Source organism: Polypterus senegalus, chromosome 6 (genome assembly GCF_016835505.1).
Source record: "Polypterus senegalus isolate Bchr_013 chromosome 6, ASM1683550v1, whole genome shotgun sequence".
Lineage (NCBI taxonomy): Eukaryota > Metazoa > Chordata > Cladistia > Polypteriformes > Polypteridae > Polypterus > Polypterus senegalus.
The window spans coordinates 115,334,138-115,351,020 of record NC_053159.1 but is presented as its reverse complement, the minus strand read 5'-3'; the positions used below and the strand labels follow the sequence as shown (position 1 = coordinate 115,351,020).

Here is a 16,883-nt window from a genome sequence, read left to right as displayed (position 1 = left end):
TGGTCCTAGCCTTCTAAGAGTTACTCCCAGAAAATTAAAAATGACAGATCACAAACTATTTAGACTATTTCAAGTTCAGTGATTATGAATAGGATCTTATGTTTGTTCTTTTACTAGTGACCTTGCTTTCTATGGACAACTATGAGAGGGTGATAAATTACAAATTTGTATTACAATTGAGAATATTTAGAATTCAATTTAAATGTTTAAAGCACACATTTTAATAGTTCAAATACTGGATGCAACCTTTTGTGTTTATTATGTACTTCTACCTAATGAAGTAAATCATTACATTTCTTATAAACACGGCAGATTAGGTCAGCTTACACTAATTCAAGCATTTTTCACTTAAGCTGATGATCCCTTAATGGCGACTCACAACACAGGATAGCCAATCATGACCCAAAAGTGGGTCTAGACCCAGAGGTTGCGAAACACTGTTTTAATGGATAACTTCTATGTTGGGGTATATGTGTGTTCCCCTGGCCAGTCCTCCTAGGTCTTAACTTTACTTTTGTAGCTAGTGACTGTGGTGTTGGGGTCAACTGCTTGTTAACCTTACAGTACCACTATTTCTCTTTCTTTAAGGGAAAGGGTCAGGAAAAACATGTTTACAAGATGGCTGCCACCTTATGTGGGACTGCCTTGGTTTCTCTGAAGGTTTCACTGGGACCCCATACTCAAAACGGCCTCTCTCTCTCACAAGAAGCCCCTCACTCCCCATACTGGCGTGCCAGTTAGCTCTTTCCTTGACAGTATGACACCTTCTCTCTCTCTCTCTCTCTCTCCAATGTTATCCTGGTGTTGTGGTAATTCCTGACACCCTCCAAAGAACCTAAAATAAAACATGGACATGGAGAGAACTGCAAACCTCAGACAAACAGATACTGGACTGGGAACTGAACCTGGGTCTCAGTTTGTGAGAAGTTACTACACAATTTTTCTACCCAACTCTCAGTTAAAGACCAATAATTATAAACTAAAGTGACCACAACCCTTAACCTCCTACATACTGACGAAGGAGGGCAATAACTGAACACTTTTAATGTGAACAATACACTATTTACAGAAATTCATATCTTCTGCAGTAAATAATCGCTCTTGTGTTAAGTTGGTAGAGATGACTGAAGCCATAATCTAGACGTTTACAGAACTACCTGCCCCAGAAAAGGAAAGAGCTTCTTGACTTACTACCCTACTAATACAGTGGCCATTTCAATGCCTGACATCCAGCAATCAAGACCTGCTATTGAGGACTCAGGAGACCTGAGAATGCTTTCCACCATTTCACCTTAGCTGTATCCATACTATACACTGTTTTCAGCCTGAAGAATGAGAGGCTCCTTCAGGGATCCATTAAGTCCATTTAGAATTCAGCAGCCCAGGCATTTTGAAGCAGTCTGTTATTTTTATCTTCTGAATCTCCTGGTTAATTTAAGCCTTTTACAGAGATAGTAATTAGACCACTAGACATTCTCCTAGAGATGTCGGGCTGAACCTGTGGATTTGTGGTCTTGAGCTGACTTATTAGTAATTTGTTGATATGCAGAGCTCCATAGAAGGAACCAAGCTGTACAGTTTGCTTGTTATGTGTTTACATTTTTGCATTTCCAAGATGAAATGATCCCCATTTTTAAGACTTCTTTTGGTAAATTTGCCTGTCAATTACCGAGTGTGAAGGGTAAAGAAACTGAGAAAAGATGTATTAATGTAGCTTACAAGAACCACAACTAAGCTCCCATTACAGAAGTGAAGCATTGACCAAGTTACATTTTCAGTCAGACACCACGTGAGCCTTTCTGACTAACAAGCTGATGGTTTCCTGTCTAGGTGCTACCAACACAGACTCTGAACTGGACAGCAGATCAGGGGCCAAGCAGGGTGTGGCGGTGCCTGAGTCAGAAATCTGCTCACTTCCCTTTTCATTTATTATTTCTTTCAAAAAAAGAAACTAGACACAAAACCACACATGCTAATTAAGAATCTTGGCAAACTTGTTTTCAGCAAGATTGGACGGATTCTACTCTTTTCTTGAGAAGTTTCATCTTAGACAAATCAAAATGATTTCAATCCATTGATTATTCATCTTTCTTTCAATGAGAATTTTCCTCTTCGAACAACAAAATTAATGTGGATTATTTGATTTTCAGCCAATGAAAGCACAATAAATTAGCTTATGCATTCAAGGCCATACCACTAGCTCCCATAAATTCATCTGCTTGACCCGAGACCCCCACTCCATTGAGTAAGCACCTGCACAGACAGTCATTTTCCACTAGCAATTTATGTTTTGCTCTCCTATTCTTACTTGTTCCATCTCTTACATTATAAATGTTTATATGTGAAGTTTATCTATTCATACAGTAAGTTGATTTTTTGTTTCAGTATTCATTTGTAGTTGTCATTGCTCTCTTAAATAATTTCTGTCTGCTGTGTCATTCACAATGGGTTTTGTTTCAGGTTATTGAGCTAAATGAGCTTCATGCTAGAGACATAGCTAAGGTATGGGTGAGGACAGTTTTTATAGACCTTGAGCTCTCGTCAGGGTCTACAGACACTTGAAGCAGGCCAGGGTAACTGATCAACCATGTATGTTGTTGTTGCAAAATGTTTTAGCATCTGTGATACTATTTCATTGTTCAGTATGGTATTATGACAGATGATTTGAACTTAATTGTGTAAAACTAATGTAAAGCAATAAGCAAGCTGCAATGATATAAAGCTACAATATGTGTTCATGGTGTAAGGGCCAGTAGAGCACCATCTACTGGACAGCCATAAACACAGTTGAACTATTTCTAAAAGTGATAGGAATGCTGGGACAAATACATATAACCTGCAGGTGACAGGAGAATTATGATGTATGTAAATCTCATAAATAATAACATTTTTAATCACTCCTCATATTAGTGATATGCAGGTTGACTTATACCTGTGGTCAGGTGGGTGCAGGTCAAAAAACAAAAAAAAAATTAGATTTTCAACCAGATTGGGTGGATCCAGGTTAATGCATGACCAAAAGAAATAAAATAATAAAGAAAAAAAAAACTTGTTTTAACAGTAAGCAAATAAACAAGACTAATAACTGTTGCTGACATGCATTTTCCCTTGGGGACTGTGTGGAGGGCAATCTTGTTTCTTTATGGGAAACCAACAACAAATGTTCCCTTCACCTATACAAACTTCCAGAGGCATTTCTTTATATCGTTGTAACAAGTGCTAGCAGCAACCACATCTTCAGCCCAGTAGGTTTAGTTGTAATGTCAAGACACAACCAACTGACTTCTGGTACGATGGAATCAATTTTAGTTCTTCACAGTGCAGCGAAAACATGCAAAAGATGTGCCAAATCAAGGCTAATATAAACACGAATGCAACCAGTCCCGGTTTAATCTATTTACACCTAAGTAACTTTTTAAATTTATTATGTCAAAACATGTAATTAAAGGAACACCAAACACGGGTGTGTGATAGCACTGCAAGGTAAAAGATGTACACATTGTGGCAGGGATTTTAAATGTTAGGCTACATTTGTCTCATTTGGTTACCTTAGTAAAAGTAATTGAATTAATGACCAGTTAATGTTTTGTGTCATTACTAATAGAGCGGGTTTGGGTTGGGTTCCAGTCAGTTCTTTTATCTTTTTATTTCAGGTTTTGGCAGGTATGCGTTCATTTTATAGAACCACAGGTGGGTGCAGTTTGAAAAAAAGACGACCATACATCACTACCTCACATGTGGCACAGATTTTAAATTCCCAGCTGAATCAAATGAAAGACAACTGCGCCTAACTGAACATACTAATGCGATTTCAACTAGAAAGCCATAAAACTGACCTATAAAACTCTATAAAGATATACAGTAGACCCCTCACACTACCTATCTGTGACAAAAGCCATCTTTATAATATACTAGCAGACCACATGCGCTTTGCTGCAGTCGCTGTAGTTGGAATAATTATGTATCTACATGCGACTTATAGAGCTTCTTTATATACAACATTTATGGTTTGCCCTCCTGGAGCCAAAATATATACATTTTCTCTATGACTAATTCGTGAACATGCATGCTACATAAAAAATAGAAACGGGAAAAACGGCAACAGAGCCGGGAACAACAGTAAATTAGATAAAGTAAAAGTCTACCAAACACTAAATGAGATAAAGTAAAAAAAGGGCAACAGCACCGGGAACAACAGTAAAAAAAAAACAGTAAATGAGATAAAGTAAAAGTCTACTAAACACTAAAGTACAAAAATGAAGTAGAAAGTAACAGTCACACCGCGTCTACTAAACACTAAGAAACACTAAGTAGAAATACTAAAGGGAAAAATACTATTTAGTAAGTACTGCGTCTAGTAAACAGTAAATCAGTAAAAAAGAGACGACTAAACACTAAGGAAAAGAACGGCAAGACCGCGTCAGCTGCGGAGCTCAGCTCGGAGCGAAATGAAGTGAATGAAATGACGTGAATGGGAGGGGAGATGATCACGTGACTCCCCCACCCGCCTTAACTTGCCATCCCTCCACAAACACAGTCTCTCGGATCCCAACTCACCTTTATATGTATACTGTAGATGATGATTGGTGCATGACTGCAGTGAGTGATCTTTATAGCCATAATATGGACTAAAAAAATTAAATATAGTGACTCAGAAACAGAAATTGACTTTATATTCTGTATTAATCAGTACATAGTTACAAAGATGGTGATTACTTTACCATTCGGAACCTGTCCTCCTAATGTCATTGGCTTCACAGTCTTCTGACTTGTTGCTTCAAGAAAAAAAATCCTACTACCTGGAAGTTCCTCAGTTCTGGGTTGCAATTGATTTCAGGTTTGAATGGACATAATGACAAAGGCTAATGTCTGATTCAATAACACATGTTGTCATCAGATGGCCAGGGAGGAAAGAAAAACTAAACTCTTAGGTGGTGAGGCTGCTGGAGAAAATAAACCTCGATGCGGCTCCAAGGCCAAAAGACCACCCACTTTTACCTGAACATACCACAGGACTGAAATGTGATAAAGTAATTCATAAATATCTATACGTGATGGAAATACTTAAAAATGTCCTCTGTATTTTAATCTTTTACAATAGATGTACTATGAATACATTACAAAACTAAAGAGTGTGTTTAGGAGTTTTAGCCTCTTGTATCACTGTCAGTAGATAATTCCACACTTTAGGTGCTCATTGAGCAGGCCAGTATTCAAACATATGGGATTATAATTAGGAATCTGTGGGGTCAAGCATTCCGATATACATCCATCCATTATCCAACCCACTATATCCTACCGGGTCACGGGGGTCTGCTGTAGCCAATCCCAGCCAATACAGGGCACAAGGTAGGAAACAAACCCCAGGCAGGGCACCAGCCCACCACAGGGCACTCACACACACACACACCAAGTACATACTAGGGACAATTTAGAAACACCAAGGCACCTAACCTGCATGTCTTTGGACTGTGGGAGGAAACTGGAACACCCGGAGGAAACCCATGCAGACATGGGGAGAACATGCAAACTCCAACGCAGGGAGAAAACCCGGGAAGTGAACCAGGGTCTCCTAACTGCGAGTCAGCAGCACTACCCACTATGCCACTGAGCCGCCATTCCAAAATACAGAGAGGTGCAAAATTGTTCAGAGCCTTAGATGCAATCAAAAGTAGTATGCATTCAGGTTTAAAAGTCCCAGGCAGCCAATATACGGATGCAAATTACCTGATACAAATGAAATGAGATCAGAATTTTCTCTCTTTTAGTTAGGATACTTGCTGCTAGATTTTGAACAAGCCGCAGCTGATTCATCTTCCTTTTTGGTAGTCCTGATTGGAGTGCATTACAATAATCAATATGGCTAAAAAGAAAAATGTGTATTAATTATACATCATCTTACAACAACATAAAAGATCAAGTTATTGACAATCTCCATAATGATGACCTGCTGGGCCAAATGATTTTTTTAGCTACAACCAATAACTACAGTTTGTTTTTATCTTGTTTATTTTAAGAAAATTACTGGTCTTTCATTCTCCAGTGTCAGTAAGACAATCAATTTGGGGTTGAAAGGCTCTGCCTCAATAGATGGGCTTAGCTGAGTGACATTTGCATTGCAGTAAGTTACCTTAGCAGCAGAGCATATGAGCTTACTGTATATGGCTTGAATTCCAAAATAACATAATTATGAAAAATAATATTGCAATAAATATATGACATTCTCAGACCCGATATATTTAACTAGAGATTGGAGAGACTAAGTGTCAGGGATTGATGTCCAGGTGGCATACTTGCCATTAAACTGTCCACATGACCCCCTAGTAGTTTGTAACTGAAATGGGCACAGTGGCGAGCAAAAGTTGCCAAAATGCACAGTGCAATTTATTAAAACAAAGTCAAAATAATAAACTGCAGTTCACAAAGTAATAAAGAAGCCATTGAATAATCTATCTAAAAATCAGTGATCACTTGGGGATTAGAAACTGAACAATAAATACTTCAAAATCACAAAGTGAAATACTCCCAGACATCTGGTAAGTCTCCTCAGCAAGATAAATATGGCTATTCCTCTCTCTCTCTGTCTCTTCAGCTCCCCTCAGTGGGTCCGCTCAGCTGGATTTGGCGCATCAGCAGCAGTCACCGTCAACCAACTCCTGTCTTGCCTTTCGTTTTTGACTTTTGGCAGAGACAAACCTAGCCGGCCCTCCATCATCCCATACACTATATCACACTATGTGGATCTCGGGAGGGTCAATCCAAGTCCCTGCTCTTATACTAAAGCTCGTAGTGCATTGCCTTTGCTCCCTCTCACAGTGGCCCAACCGCCTGGCCTCTGCTCCTCGCCCACTCTTACTTGCCCCTTCGATCTTGCCTTCCTTTCTTTATTCTCCATCCTCCCTTCTATACTGCTGATCCTCTCCTTTTAAATATTGGCAGACACAGATGCAACCCGGAGTGCTAACAAGGAAACTGACCAGACCATGCCAGTTTCCCCATCAGCAGCCCTGGGGTTGATCCTCCACACTACCACACACCTGCATCCCACCCCACACCATTTCTTTTAAAAGTCATAGGCCGCCATGGACCTCACTTTGTGACACAGGATATTCTAGCAGCATGAGACTCAAGGCAGGAACCAGCCTTTGATGGGACACAACTCTGTCACAGCCTGTTGTTCAAAATATATATGGTGTACATAACACAACCGAGTACATGTCGCAGCCCATGTAGGCTGTCTTTAAGTTGAAGGATATTTGTTGCAATCCCTGATGCACTCATTCACTTCTAAGCATGTAAAATTCATGTCTAAACCGCAGGAACGCCCAGTCCTGTAACATTTACTGATATAGACAACTCATAGTCATCTCACTGCTGTCAACAGGATGTGTAACTTAAATACTACATTTTGATGATTGATTTTTACAGTGGGATGCAACCAAATGAAATGCAAGTTCCTTTCCTCAATAAGTTAACGTTACTGAGTCATCATTAATTTCAGTTTTATATAATAGATGTACTAAGAATAAATTATAAAAAGGCAAAACTGGATGTGGCTACTGATGGCCTTTTTAATGCAGACTTGCACTGCTGTGTGCCCAGCATCATCATAACGCGCTCTGCCACGACCTGATCAGATGTCTTATGTGTCACAGGCCTCCAAGATCTGCCTGAAGTCTTGACTTTGACATCTTTTGCTGCTGCCCTCCCCATACACCATCAGTTTGAGCTGCACCAAATAGTTGGGCCCAGGGAGCTGAAATGGATCAGCCAGAGACTACTGAGCAATTCAGCTTTACCCTCGAGACCGAAGACTCCCCATTTGACCCTCAGGTCACCAAAAGCCCCAGGAGCAAGCCACGAAAAAAGTTTGCTTCTGGTTTTGGGAGTGATGACACAAAGGCACCCATGGATACCTGCTACCAGGATGAGTATGAAGAGTCAGCTCCTATGGTGAAATTTAACTTGGACTTTGACAGGTAAGATGATAAAACATGCAGTGGTGGCCGTATTTGTTTAATGACATGAACTGGGCTGTTCAACAGAGTAACGATTTGTGATTTATTCCAGAAAACCTGGAAGTTCTAGCTCTGACAGCACAGGAGCAGCAAAATTTGACTTGAAAACACTATTTGATGCTGTCGCAAGTGGTGATGTGTCCCGATTGGATGGGTTGCAAAATTACCTGAGAAAAACCTTGAAACAGCTGACCCATTCAGAATTTAAAGGTAAGAAGCGGTGTAATCAGCACTTTCATTAGAAAGCAGCATGGAGCAGCAGTTCGGATCACATGTAAATTTTAAGCATTTCTGTAGATTACTTATGTCTTCATCAACTTAGTCTATACTTTATAGACAAGCAAACATTAATCAATATGGTCCATTTCTTGTAGCCAGTAAGCTGTACAGTAATGGATTCAAAGCCTCTCTTTAGTTCTGCTTTGTGATGAATGCTTGAGTGCGGTTACTAAGATAGCTTATGGAGCAAAAGCAATAAGCAACAACGCAAAGAAGTAAAGTATTAAAGTTTAACCAAATCATCTGTTAACATCTATGAATCATCTGTTCTTGTTGTATGGGTCTTAAGCTGCTTAAAAATGCTTTTTCTTTGGTGTATTTTTCCTCTCTGTATAGTATTGATTTTTAAGGATGTATTTATAATTAATAAATTACAAATCAATAGGACATTCAGTACAACTGGGCCAGCATGAAAGCGAATAATTTGCAAGAAGGATTTTAAAAAAAGGAGCTGTTGCCATGCAAGTGAAAGATGTTCAACAATGATTCCTAATAAAACCAGAATAAAATAAAATGTATTATTCCTAAAAACCAGAGAACACCTGAAGAGACAATTGTGAAAATGGGAGAAAACATACAAGCCTTACAACAACAGTGCACAGGCTGGAAGTTAAAAATAGGACTCTGAAACCGTAAGACAGCATCACTAACCACTGGCACTGTTGCGGACTCTGCCAGTTCACAAGGTTTAAAATGAAGCTTGCCCTCAAAATCTACTTTCAGGCACATCTGAGACCTTTTCCCTCAAATCTGCTAAATAGACTTCAGCCTACACAAACAGACAAGAAAAGACCCAACAATATTTTAAAAAATCATCAAAGCTTACAAAATTTTGAGAAAGGGGAGAGGAACTGTGAAAATCTCTAGTCCTAAGAAGCTTATATTTAAAGGCAAAAGGTAATTCCTAACGAAACCAATCCACAATCCAGTAATTTTAGTTAAACAAAATCAAAAGATTCAAAAACCCAGAACACCAAAGTCAAAGTGGCCACCTACCTAACTTAAAGACTTAAGGGCTGGAGTCCCATGGCTGAAGCATCAGAAAGCCCTGCTTGCCTTCAGCTCCACTTTGCACAACACACACACCTACTAAAAAAAAATTACATATATACTGTGTTTAACATAATACAGATAATTCAATTAAATACTATACAATTAGTAAAAAAAATGGAACAAAAAAACAAACACAATCAATAAGTCAATATACAAAATAAAGACAGCAATAAAATGAAAATAAACAAAAAACACGCTTGAGCCAGGGATAAAACTCTGGATGAACCAGACAAGATCAACAAGCCATCACATTTAAAAGGCAGGAAATGCTGCTTTTTCAGAATTTGTCTTAAACACTTTCTGTTTACCTCTGCTCTGTTATACACACAGCTATCAAAATTGGCAGCATGGCAACAGTTCTAGATCATGAACATATTGTGAGCACAAGGGAGCACCATTGATCCCCAGACCCAAGACACAGCAATACACTGCCCTCTTTTCAAATAAAATAAAATATATTTATTTTCACAAGACACTTCTCACACTCCTCTCTTCAGTAATCAGCCACAATAACAAGTACACAATCACAATAATAAACAATCCTTCTTCCTTCTGTCTTCTGTTGTGTGTTGCCCGCTGCCTCCCGACTCTGACTTCTCGATGTGAGGCAGCAGACGCCTTTTTAAGTCAAACCTGTACGCTATATCTTTGAGGGAGCACTTCCACGGCACAGAAAAAGTAGGGAGGTCCTCTCCCGACACTGCCCTGTAATGATATCCAGGGACCCCGACAGGACTGTACTTCCGGACTCCAACTCCCAAGTACCCCTGCAGGTGTTCCAACTGGGTCACCATATGAGGACCACTGCCACATATTGTATCGTGAATGGAATGACTCTCGATCCTCTGCTTCTCGTAATCTGTCCATTAAATCATACCAACTGGGTACAAATTTATTCCCTCATCCCACTGGCCAATTCACTTGTGTCCTCATTCCGTCTTCCTGTACAGGTAATGGTACATCCTTTAATCTTGCTGGGTATACACATGTAATGTTATTTTTTAGATCTAGAGGGTACATGTTACATCACTTCTGAATATGTGACATGTCATTTTCACATTTAGCTCTAATGATGTTAGGTGTGTCAGCTAATACAATACACATTGTACCTTATTGTTGCCTTTTGTTTGTGGTTCTTTCTTTTTTACTTTGTATTATTGGCTTGGCAGTCTTACACTGTTCTAGAGATCCAAGTTGGCTGCTATTTTAAGATGTCACAAGTGCATGACAACTAATTGCTTTGGGTATGGTCATGCGGCATGTGTGTGATGATACAGGGCATGGTCACACTATCTCTTTGGCCATTTTTCCTCCTCTATATAAAACATGTCTGCAGAATAATCAGATCATCAGCTCATCTGTCCTGTAAGACCTGCTAAGACCTATTTCCTAATCAGCTTGTTTAAACTTGCACTTTTTTCATATGTACATGCACATTTTGCATATTTACGTCTTTGGTAATTTTGATCATTGTTCTGTCTCAGTGATAGAAAAGGACTGGGAGAAAGAGACATGGTCAAAATAAAAAAACAGATTCAAAATCCAAAAAGTCTGATTTTCTGTCAATCCTAATCATTAACCAAAGTTCAAAAGCATGAAGCAGAGGATCAATAAGCCAGTGCAAACAGAAACAAAACAGCACCAAAAATGTTTTTGTTATCCAGTCTCAGATTGAGTGAGTATGAACATGGCAATTAAAATACCATTACAAATGATGATATCTGCCGTCACACTGCCCCAGAAGTTCATGGGAGAAATGGCATTGCAACAGGAGGCAGCAAACTCAGAATATAGTGATGCCTATGCAAAAAAACACCACCTCAAAATAACTTTTAATTGGAGAGATAAAAAAAATACATCAGAAAAAATTCTATAGGGCCAAAAACCCTTGAAAAAGAGATATAAATAATGTCTATAAACAATCCAAAAATTCAGATGTGAGCGTCAGTATGCTTTGCACCCTTGGAACCAAGTTACTTGAACTATTCTATAACATATCAGTAATTATTTACCGCTCTTAAACTGATCTTTCTGATCATAAAAAAGGTCATTATGTAGCAATTGACGAGAAGAATTCATAATTAATTGTAGAATTCCGGTATTTGACGATTCCTCTGGAGCGTCTCTTTCTCTTGCATAACTTGACTCAAAAAATAATCAGCACATTGTCATCTCATAACCAAGTTAAGTTTCGAGATTGGTATTTTTCCATCCCTCCGTTTTACCTCATGACCATCCTCAAAAAACTGTTACACATAGACACACACACATATCTATCATCGAGATATTGATATTTTTGGTATCGGGTCCCCTAAAATGTCGAGAACCGTCGAAAAACAGAGATCGAAATTTTTGACGATTCTAAAGTTTTCATTCCTCCCCCACAGATGATGGTGGGGGAGTGCACAAAGCAAAAAGGAAATAATCTATACTAATAAAAGGCAAAGCCCTCACTGATTCACTCACTCACTCACTGACTCACTCATTCTCCAACTTCCCGTGTAGGTAGAAAGCTGAAATTTGGCAGGCTCATTCCTTACAGCTTACTTACAAAAGTTGGGCAGGTTTCATTTCAAAATTCTACGCGTATTGGTCATAACTGGAACTTATTTTTCTCCATATACTGTAATGGACGTTAGCCCAATGGCCGTGGGGGGCAGAGCTGCGTGTGACATCATCACGCCTCCCACGTAATCACGTGAACTGACTGTGACACAGTACCTAGAAAAGAAGGAAGAGCCCCCAAAGAGCGCTGAAGAAAAACGCTGAATACTATATTCGCGAGATACAAGTTTAATGAGAAGACACGAGGTATAAACGAGACTTTGGATCACTTTGTAATAGAGTTAAACTTGCTGTAGTGAAAAACTTTTAAGTGCCGGGTCTTAGCTAACATTAAATAACGCCGTGGACATCGCAAGATCGCACAGGCACAGCTCAGAAGCTTTGATGCATGTACTCCGAGCGGCTCACGTGAACTGACTATGAGCACAGTGCGCAGAGAAAGCAAGACCTCTAAAGAGCGCAGAGAGTTTTGCTCACGTGAACGTGTCTGCAAAAAGTGGCGTTTCCTGCACTGCAAAAATACTACAAAAGTCGGGCAGTCGGCGCACGCGCACGTGCGTAGCTGTGCCGGCCTTTGAGACGCTGACTTAACTTCTGCCTTAAGTGAAAGTAAACGTGTCTACAAAAAGTGGCGTTTCCTTCACTGCAAAAATACTACAAAAGTCGGGCAGCCCGCGCGCCTGCGTAGCTGTGCCGGCCTTTGAGACGCTGACTGTGCTTCTGCCTTAAGTGAAAGAAAACACTTTTAATTTTTTTCCCTCTTCCGATGAGCTATAGCCCAGACAACTGTAAACATGGGATCCCATTTCTAGACCACGGCAAACTAATATTAAGGCGCTTCGCACTTTCTTTTACACGTATACGATTATGAGGTCGTCAGGTCGGATTATGAAGACACGCACAGTAGTGGAGGACCAACAGTGCCATCCCGGAAAAGTAAATGGCAGGGCCGTCTCTCCAGTCTACACGAGACGTCAGCGAAGACCTCTCTCTACACTATATTAAAAAAAAGGCAAGTTTCCTTTCTTTACACCTTTTTTCCTTTTATCCCCAACCAAAGCCTTTCTCTCTTAACACTGCAGAGCACACAAAAATGATTTTCTTTTAATTGCTGATAAAAGCACATTACCACATGCAGAAATTTGGACGTTCACATAGAAAATGTAATTTCTATACCACAGCCGTCGTGTAGCGCCTTTGAAAAGGGATCAGCTACCAAGAGATGATCCATATACATTTTAGCTGCTGTTAGTACTACTTACCTGTTATGTTATACCGGCTTAAAATGTAGCTTACCCGAAACCACTCCATTGGTGCTCAGTGTATCTTTACTTCTTAAAACGTTAATGTTTTACTGTTTAATAGTTTATAGACTACATTTTATTTTTTTCCCTTGCACTCAGTGAGCGAGGCCAATGGCTGACCAGTTTATATATATATATATATATATATATATATATATATATATATATATATATATATATGAATGACCTCCAAAGAGCGCAGAGACTTTTGATCACGTGAACGTATCTGCAAAAAGTGGCGTCTCCTGCCCTGCAAAACTCGAGCAGCCACACACCCCAATCTACATACTGTCAAATAAACGAAACACGCGCCGTGGTGCAACATGAGAGGCTTTGCCTCTAGTGCGGACGTCCGAGGTTCGATTCCCAAGACGGGGTGCAGTCAGTGTGTACGCCTGATGAGCCCAGAATTAGGGCAAAACATGTGCCGCGTATTGTTCGCATTATTTGACAGTGAAACTATTTCAGTATATTCAATATATATAAATCAGCGCTTCCCGATTCATTTTACCCTCGCACCCCCTTGGTTTGAGAAGAAGTATGAAAAAATATGAGGTTAACGCAGAAAAAAAGATCACCAATTGAAGCTTTATGAATACTGTAATGGATATTTTATTCCCCATCAATAATTATTTTGGTAAAGCCATACTCGGTGTAATCCTCCTTCCATGTTCTAATTTTTTCGCAACTAGCCATGATTACATGAACGGTAAAAAAGTAAGAGCGAAGCGAGGGTGACATATCCAGGCAGGCAGGCGACAGCTCAATAGCTCGAATTTGGATATAAGTAGGTTCTATTTAGTCGACAGAAATATCTTTGGTAGGAATGTAAGTTGAATTTACTCTTTAAATTTCTATGGTGAAGAAAAATTTATGCAATGCTGACTAAATTTACCTTTTATTCCTACCAAACATATTTCTGTCGACTAAATAAAAACTACTTATATTTAAAATTTAAATAGAACTTGAACAGATACAATACTTCATAATACCCACGCAGCACTACAGTAAGTGCACATAAGAGCAGGAGTCATCTGTTTTAACAAGCAGCATATTGCACTGATACGAAATAGCCTGCCCATTTAATTTTTTAGGAATGGATAGATAAATTAAGATTTTGTACAACAAATGTTTTTCATTTTTCTTCCTCGATGGATTCTGGCACCTCCAGCAACAGCTGCTCGCACCCCAAAGGAGATATATATATATAGATAGATATAGATAGATAGATAGATAGATAGATATAGAGAGAGATATAGAGATATATATATAGATATAGAGATATAGATATAGATATATATAGATAACAGTGACAAAACAATAACATTGACAATCATGTTACGTTATTTTCAAAATGTTTCCTTTTCTTTTTCATTACTTCTTTAACACACTACTTCTCTGCTGCAAAGCGCGGGTATTTTGCTTATATATATAATATAATGTGTGTGTGTGTGTGTGTGTATATATATGTACAGTTTATTTATCTGTATGTATGTATTAGTATGTTTATATATATTTATATATATGTAGATGTGTATATGTATATATCTATAGATATGTGTATGTGTGGATATGTGTATATGTAGATATGTTTATATGTATATATGTCTATGTATAAATGTTTATATGTGTGTGTGTGTATATATATATATATATATATAGATATATATATATATATATGACAGCAACACTCATATCAATGACAAAACAATTACTCAATTACATTAACAATCATGTTACGTTATTTTTAAAATTTTTCCTTTTCTTTTTCATAACTTCTTTAACACTCTACTTCTCCGCTGCGAAGCGCGAGTATTCTGCTAGTTTACTATATAATAAAACACTAACGTCTGCATTACCAGTCCCTGAGAATAATCTGATTGGTCAGGTTGGCTTTGATGTGATTGGTCAGTTTGGTTTTGGTGATGTGATCAAAAAAGGAAGTGTGAGACACATAAGTAGAAGAAAAGGCATAGGAGGCACTCTGAGAGTCTCCTTAAAAGTTGTGAAGTATGAAAGAGGACAGGAGATGAGCAAGGCACCTTGAAATGACATTGTCTGAGAAAAAGGCACTATGGGAACATGCGTGAAAGAGGAGGCATCGGTCAAGAGAGGTTCAGACACACACGAATGCCAAGGAACAAAGTTGAAGGTACATGTAGGGCAAGAGAGAGCAAATATTTCAACCCCACGATCTTGATAATTTACTTCATTTTGTAGGCTAATGATAAGGCCAATGCTTTTTTGCTGCATCTTTTCTCCATGTGTCTGCTGAAACCTTGGTGACTCAGAAAACATATACTGTGCATCTCAGTACTTGATTTATCTTTATTTTGAAGTGTCTGCTGGTTGTGACGGTTTGTGCCACGTGGTGCACAATCCATGGTAATAAACTTCTTTTTGTTTAAAATTATGTAATTTCTGCTTCAAGTGATATTATTATTAATTTCTTTATTTTTGCTGGTTTGTGGCAAGTGTTATTTAACATGTGATACATGGAGGAATAGCGGGTGTTTGGACAATTTGTCCATTATGGAAAAGTGCTTTCATCTCTTGATTATACTCTTGGACTAACTTGGATTAAAAACCTATTAGCCTATTTTAGTAAAAACCCAGTTGAGAGGTCTATGAAACAGATTCATTAAAAGTTGAATTTGCTGTACAATGTTAGAGTATGACCAGGACAGTCAGTAGCCCCTTCATTACACACTGGCAGCTTTTTGCTCTGTGAATTTGATCAAGAGACAGTCTGAAGTGTCTCTTATTCAAAGACGTCATTTATAAGTAGTCCAGATAACCTAGTGGGTTTGTTTTTTTTTCCTCAGATCCTGTAAATGGTAAAACTTGTTTACTGAAGGCACTTCTAAATTTAAAAGATGGGCAGAATGATACGATTGATGTGCTCCTGGACATTGCAGAAAAAGGAGGTTACCTAAAGGATTTTGTTAATGCTGCATACACTGACAGTTATTACAAAGGTGAGAACATTATATGTACTTGTGTGCTTTTTGGTGACTGGATTATTAAATATGTCATGTTACAAGCTTGCACTAAAATGGAAATAAGTAACAATTTACTTCTTCTAACAGTTCTAAATTGTTCATCGTAAGTTGTAAAATGATGCAGAAAATCTTGGAAGAACACTTTCAGGAGCATAAGAAGGCATTACCTTAAATATTGGCTCTACAGGGAATTCTCTGCCAAGGTGCAAACATAGAATTTTAAATATTGTGATGAACATAAGAGTTCTAAAAGTATTATCTTGTTCAGTATTTTTTCAAAGAATTATTTTTGCATATGGCCAATTGTTCACCTTCCATGAATGTTTGATCAGCGCTTAGTTGGACTCTTGAACATTCTTTTTATGGGTGGGACAACATCTTACCTGTTTCTCTTCTCCCAAATATTTTCTGTCTTTTTAAATTATGAGTCCATTTTAATATTTCATTGTCTGTTTGGTCTTTCTAGGACAATCTGCCCTTCATGTTGCTATTGAAAGAAGAAATAGACACTATGTCGAGATGCTTGTCCAGAAGGGAGCAGACGTAAATGCAAGAGCCAGTGGGAAGTTCTTTCAGTTAAATGAAGGAAATGGATTCTATTTTGGTAAGCAGACATTCTGATGAACAAAATGGAGCCAAATGACCCTGAATGATGCAATAAT

The 16,883-nt window shown here is 38.5% G+C and overlaps 1 protein-coding gene across 3 annotated transcripts in view; it reads left to right on the top strand.

The window, feature by feature from the left end:
* The window catches only part of trpv1 (transient receptor potential cation channel, subfamily V, member 1), an 89,687-nt gene that overhangs the window by 27,342 nt on the left and 45,462 nt on the right, over positions 1 to 16,883 (top strand). For all 3 annotated transcript variants that reach the window (XM_039756846.1, XM_039756843.1, XM_039756844.1), the window contains exons 2-5: positions 7,656 to 7,979; positions 8,071 to 8,228; positions 16,045 to 16,197; positions 16,688 to 16,825. In XM_039756846.1, coding sequence (XP_039612780.1) covers positions 7,762 to 7,979; positions 8,071 to 8,228; positions 16,045 to 16,197; positions 16,688 to 16,825 — 667 coding nt within the window. In that variant the 5' untranslated portion in view covers positions 7,656 to 7,761. The remainder of the gene's footprint in view (positions 1 to 7,655; positions 7,980 to 8,070; positions 8,229 to 16,044; positions 16,198 to 16,687; positions 16,826 to 16,883) is intronic.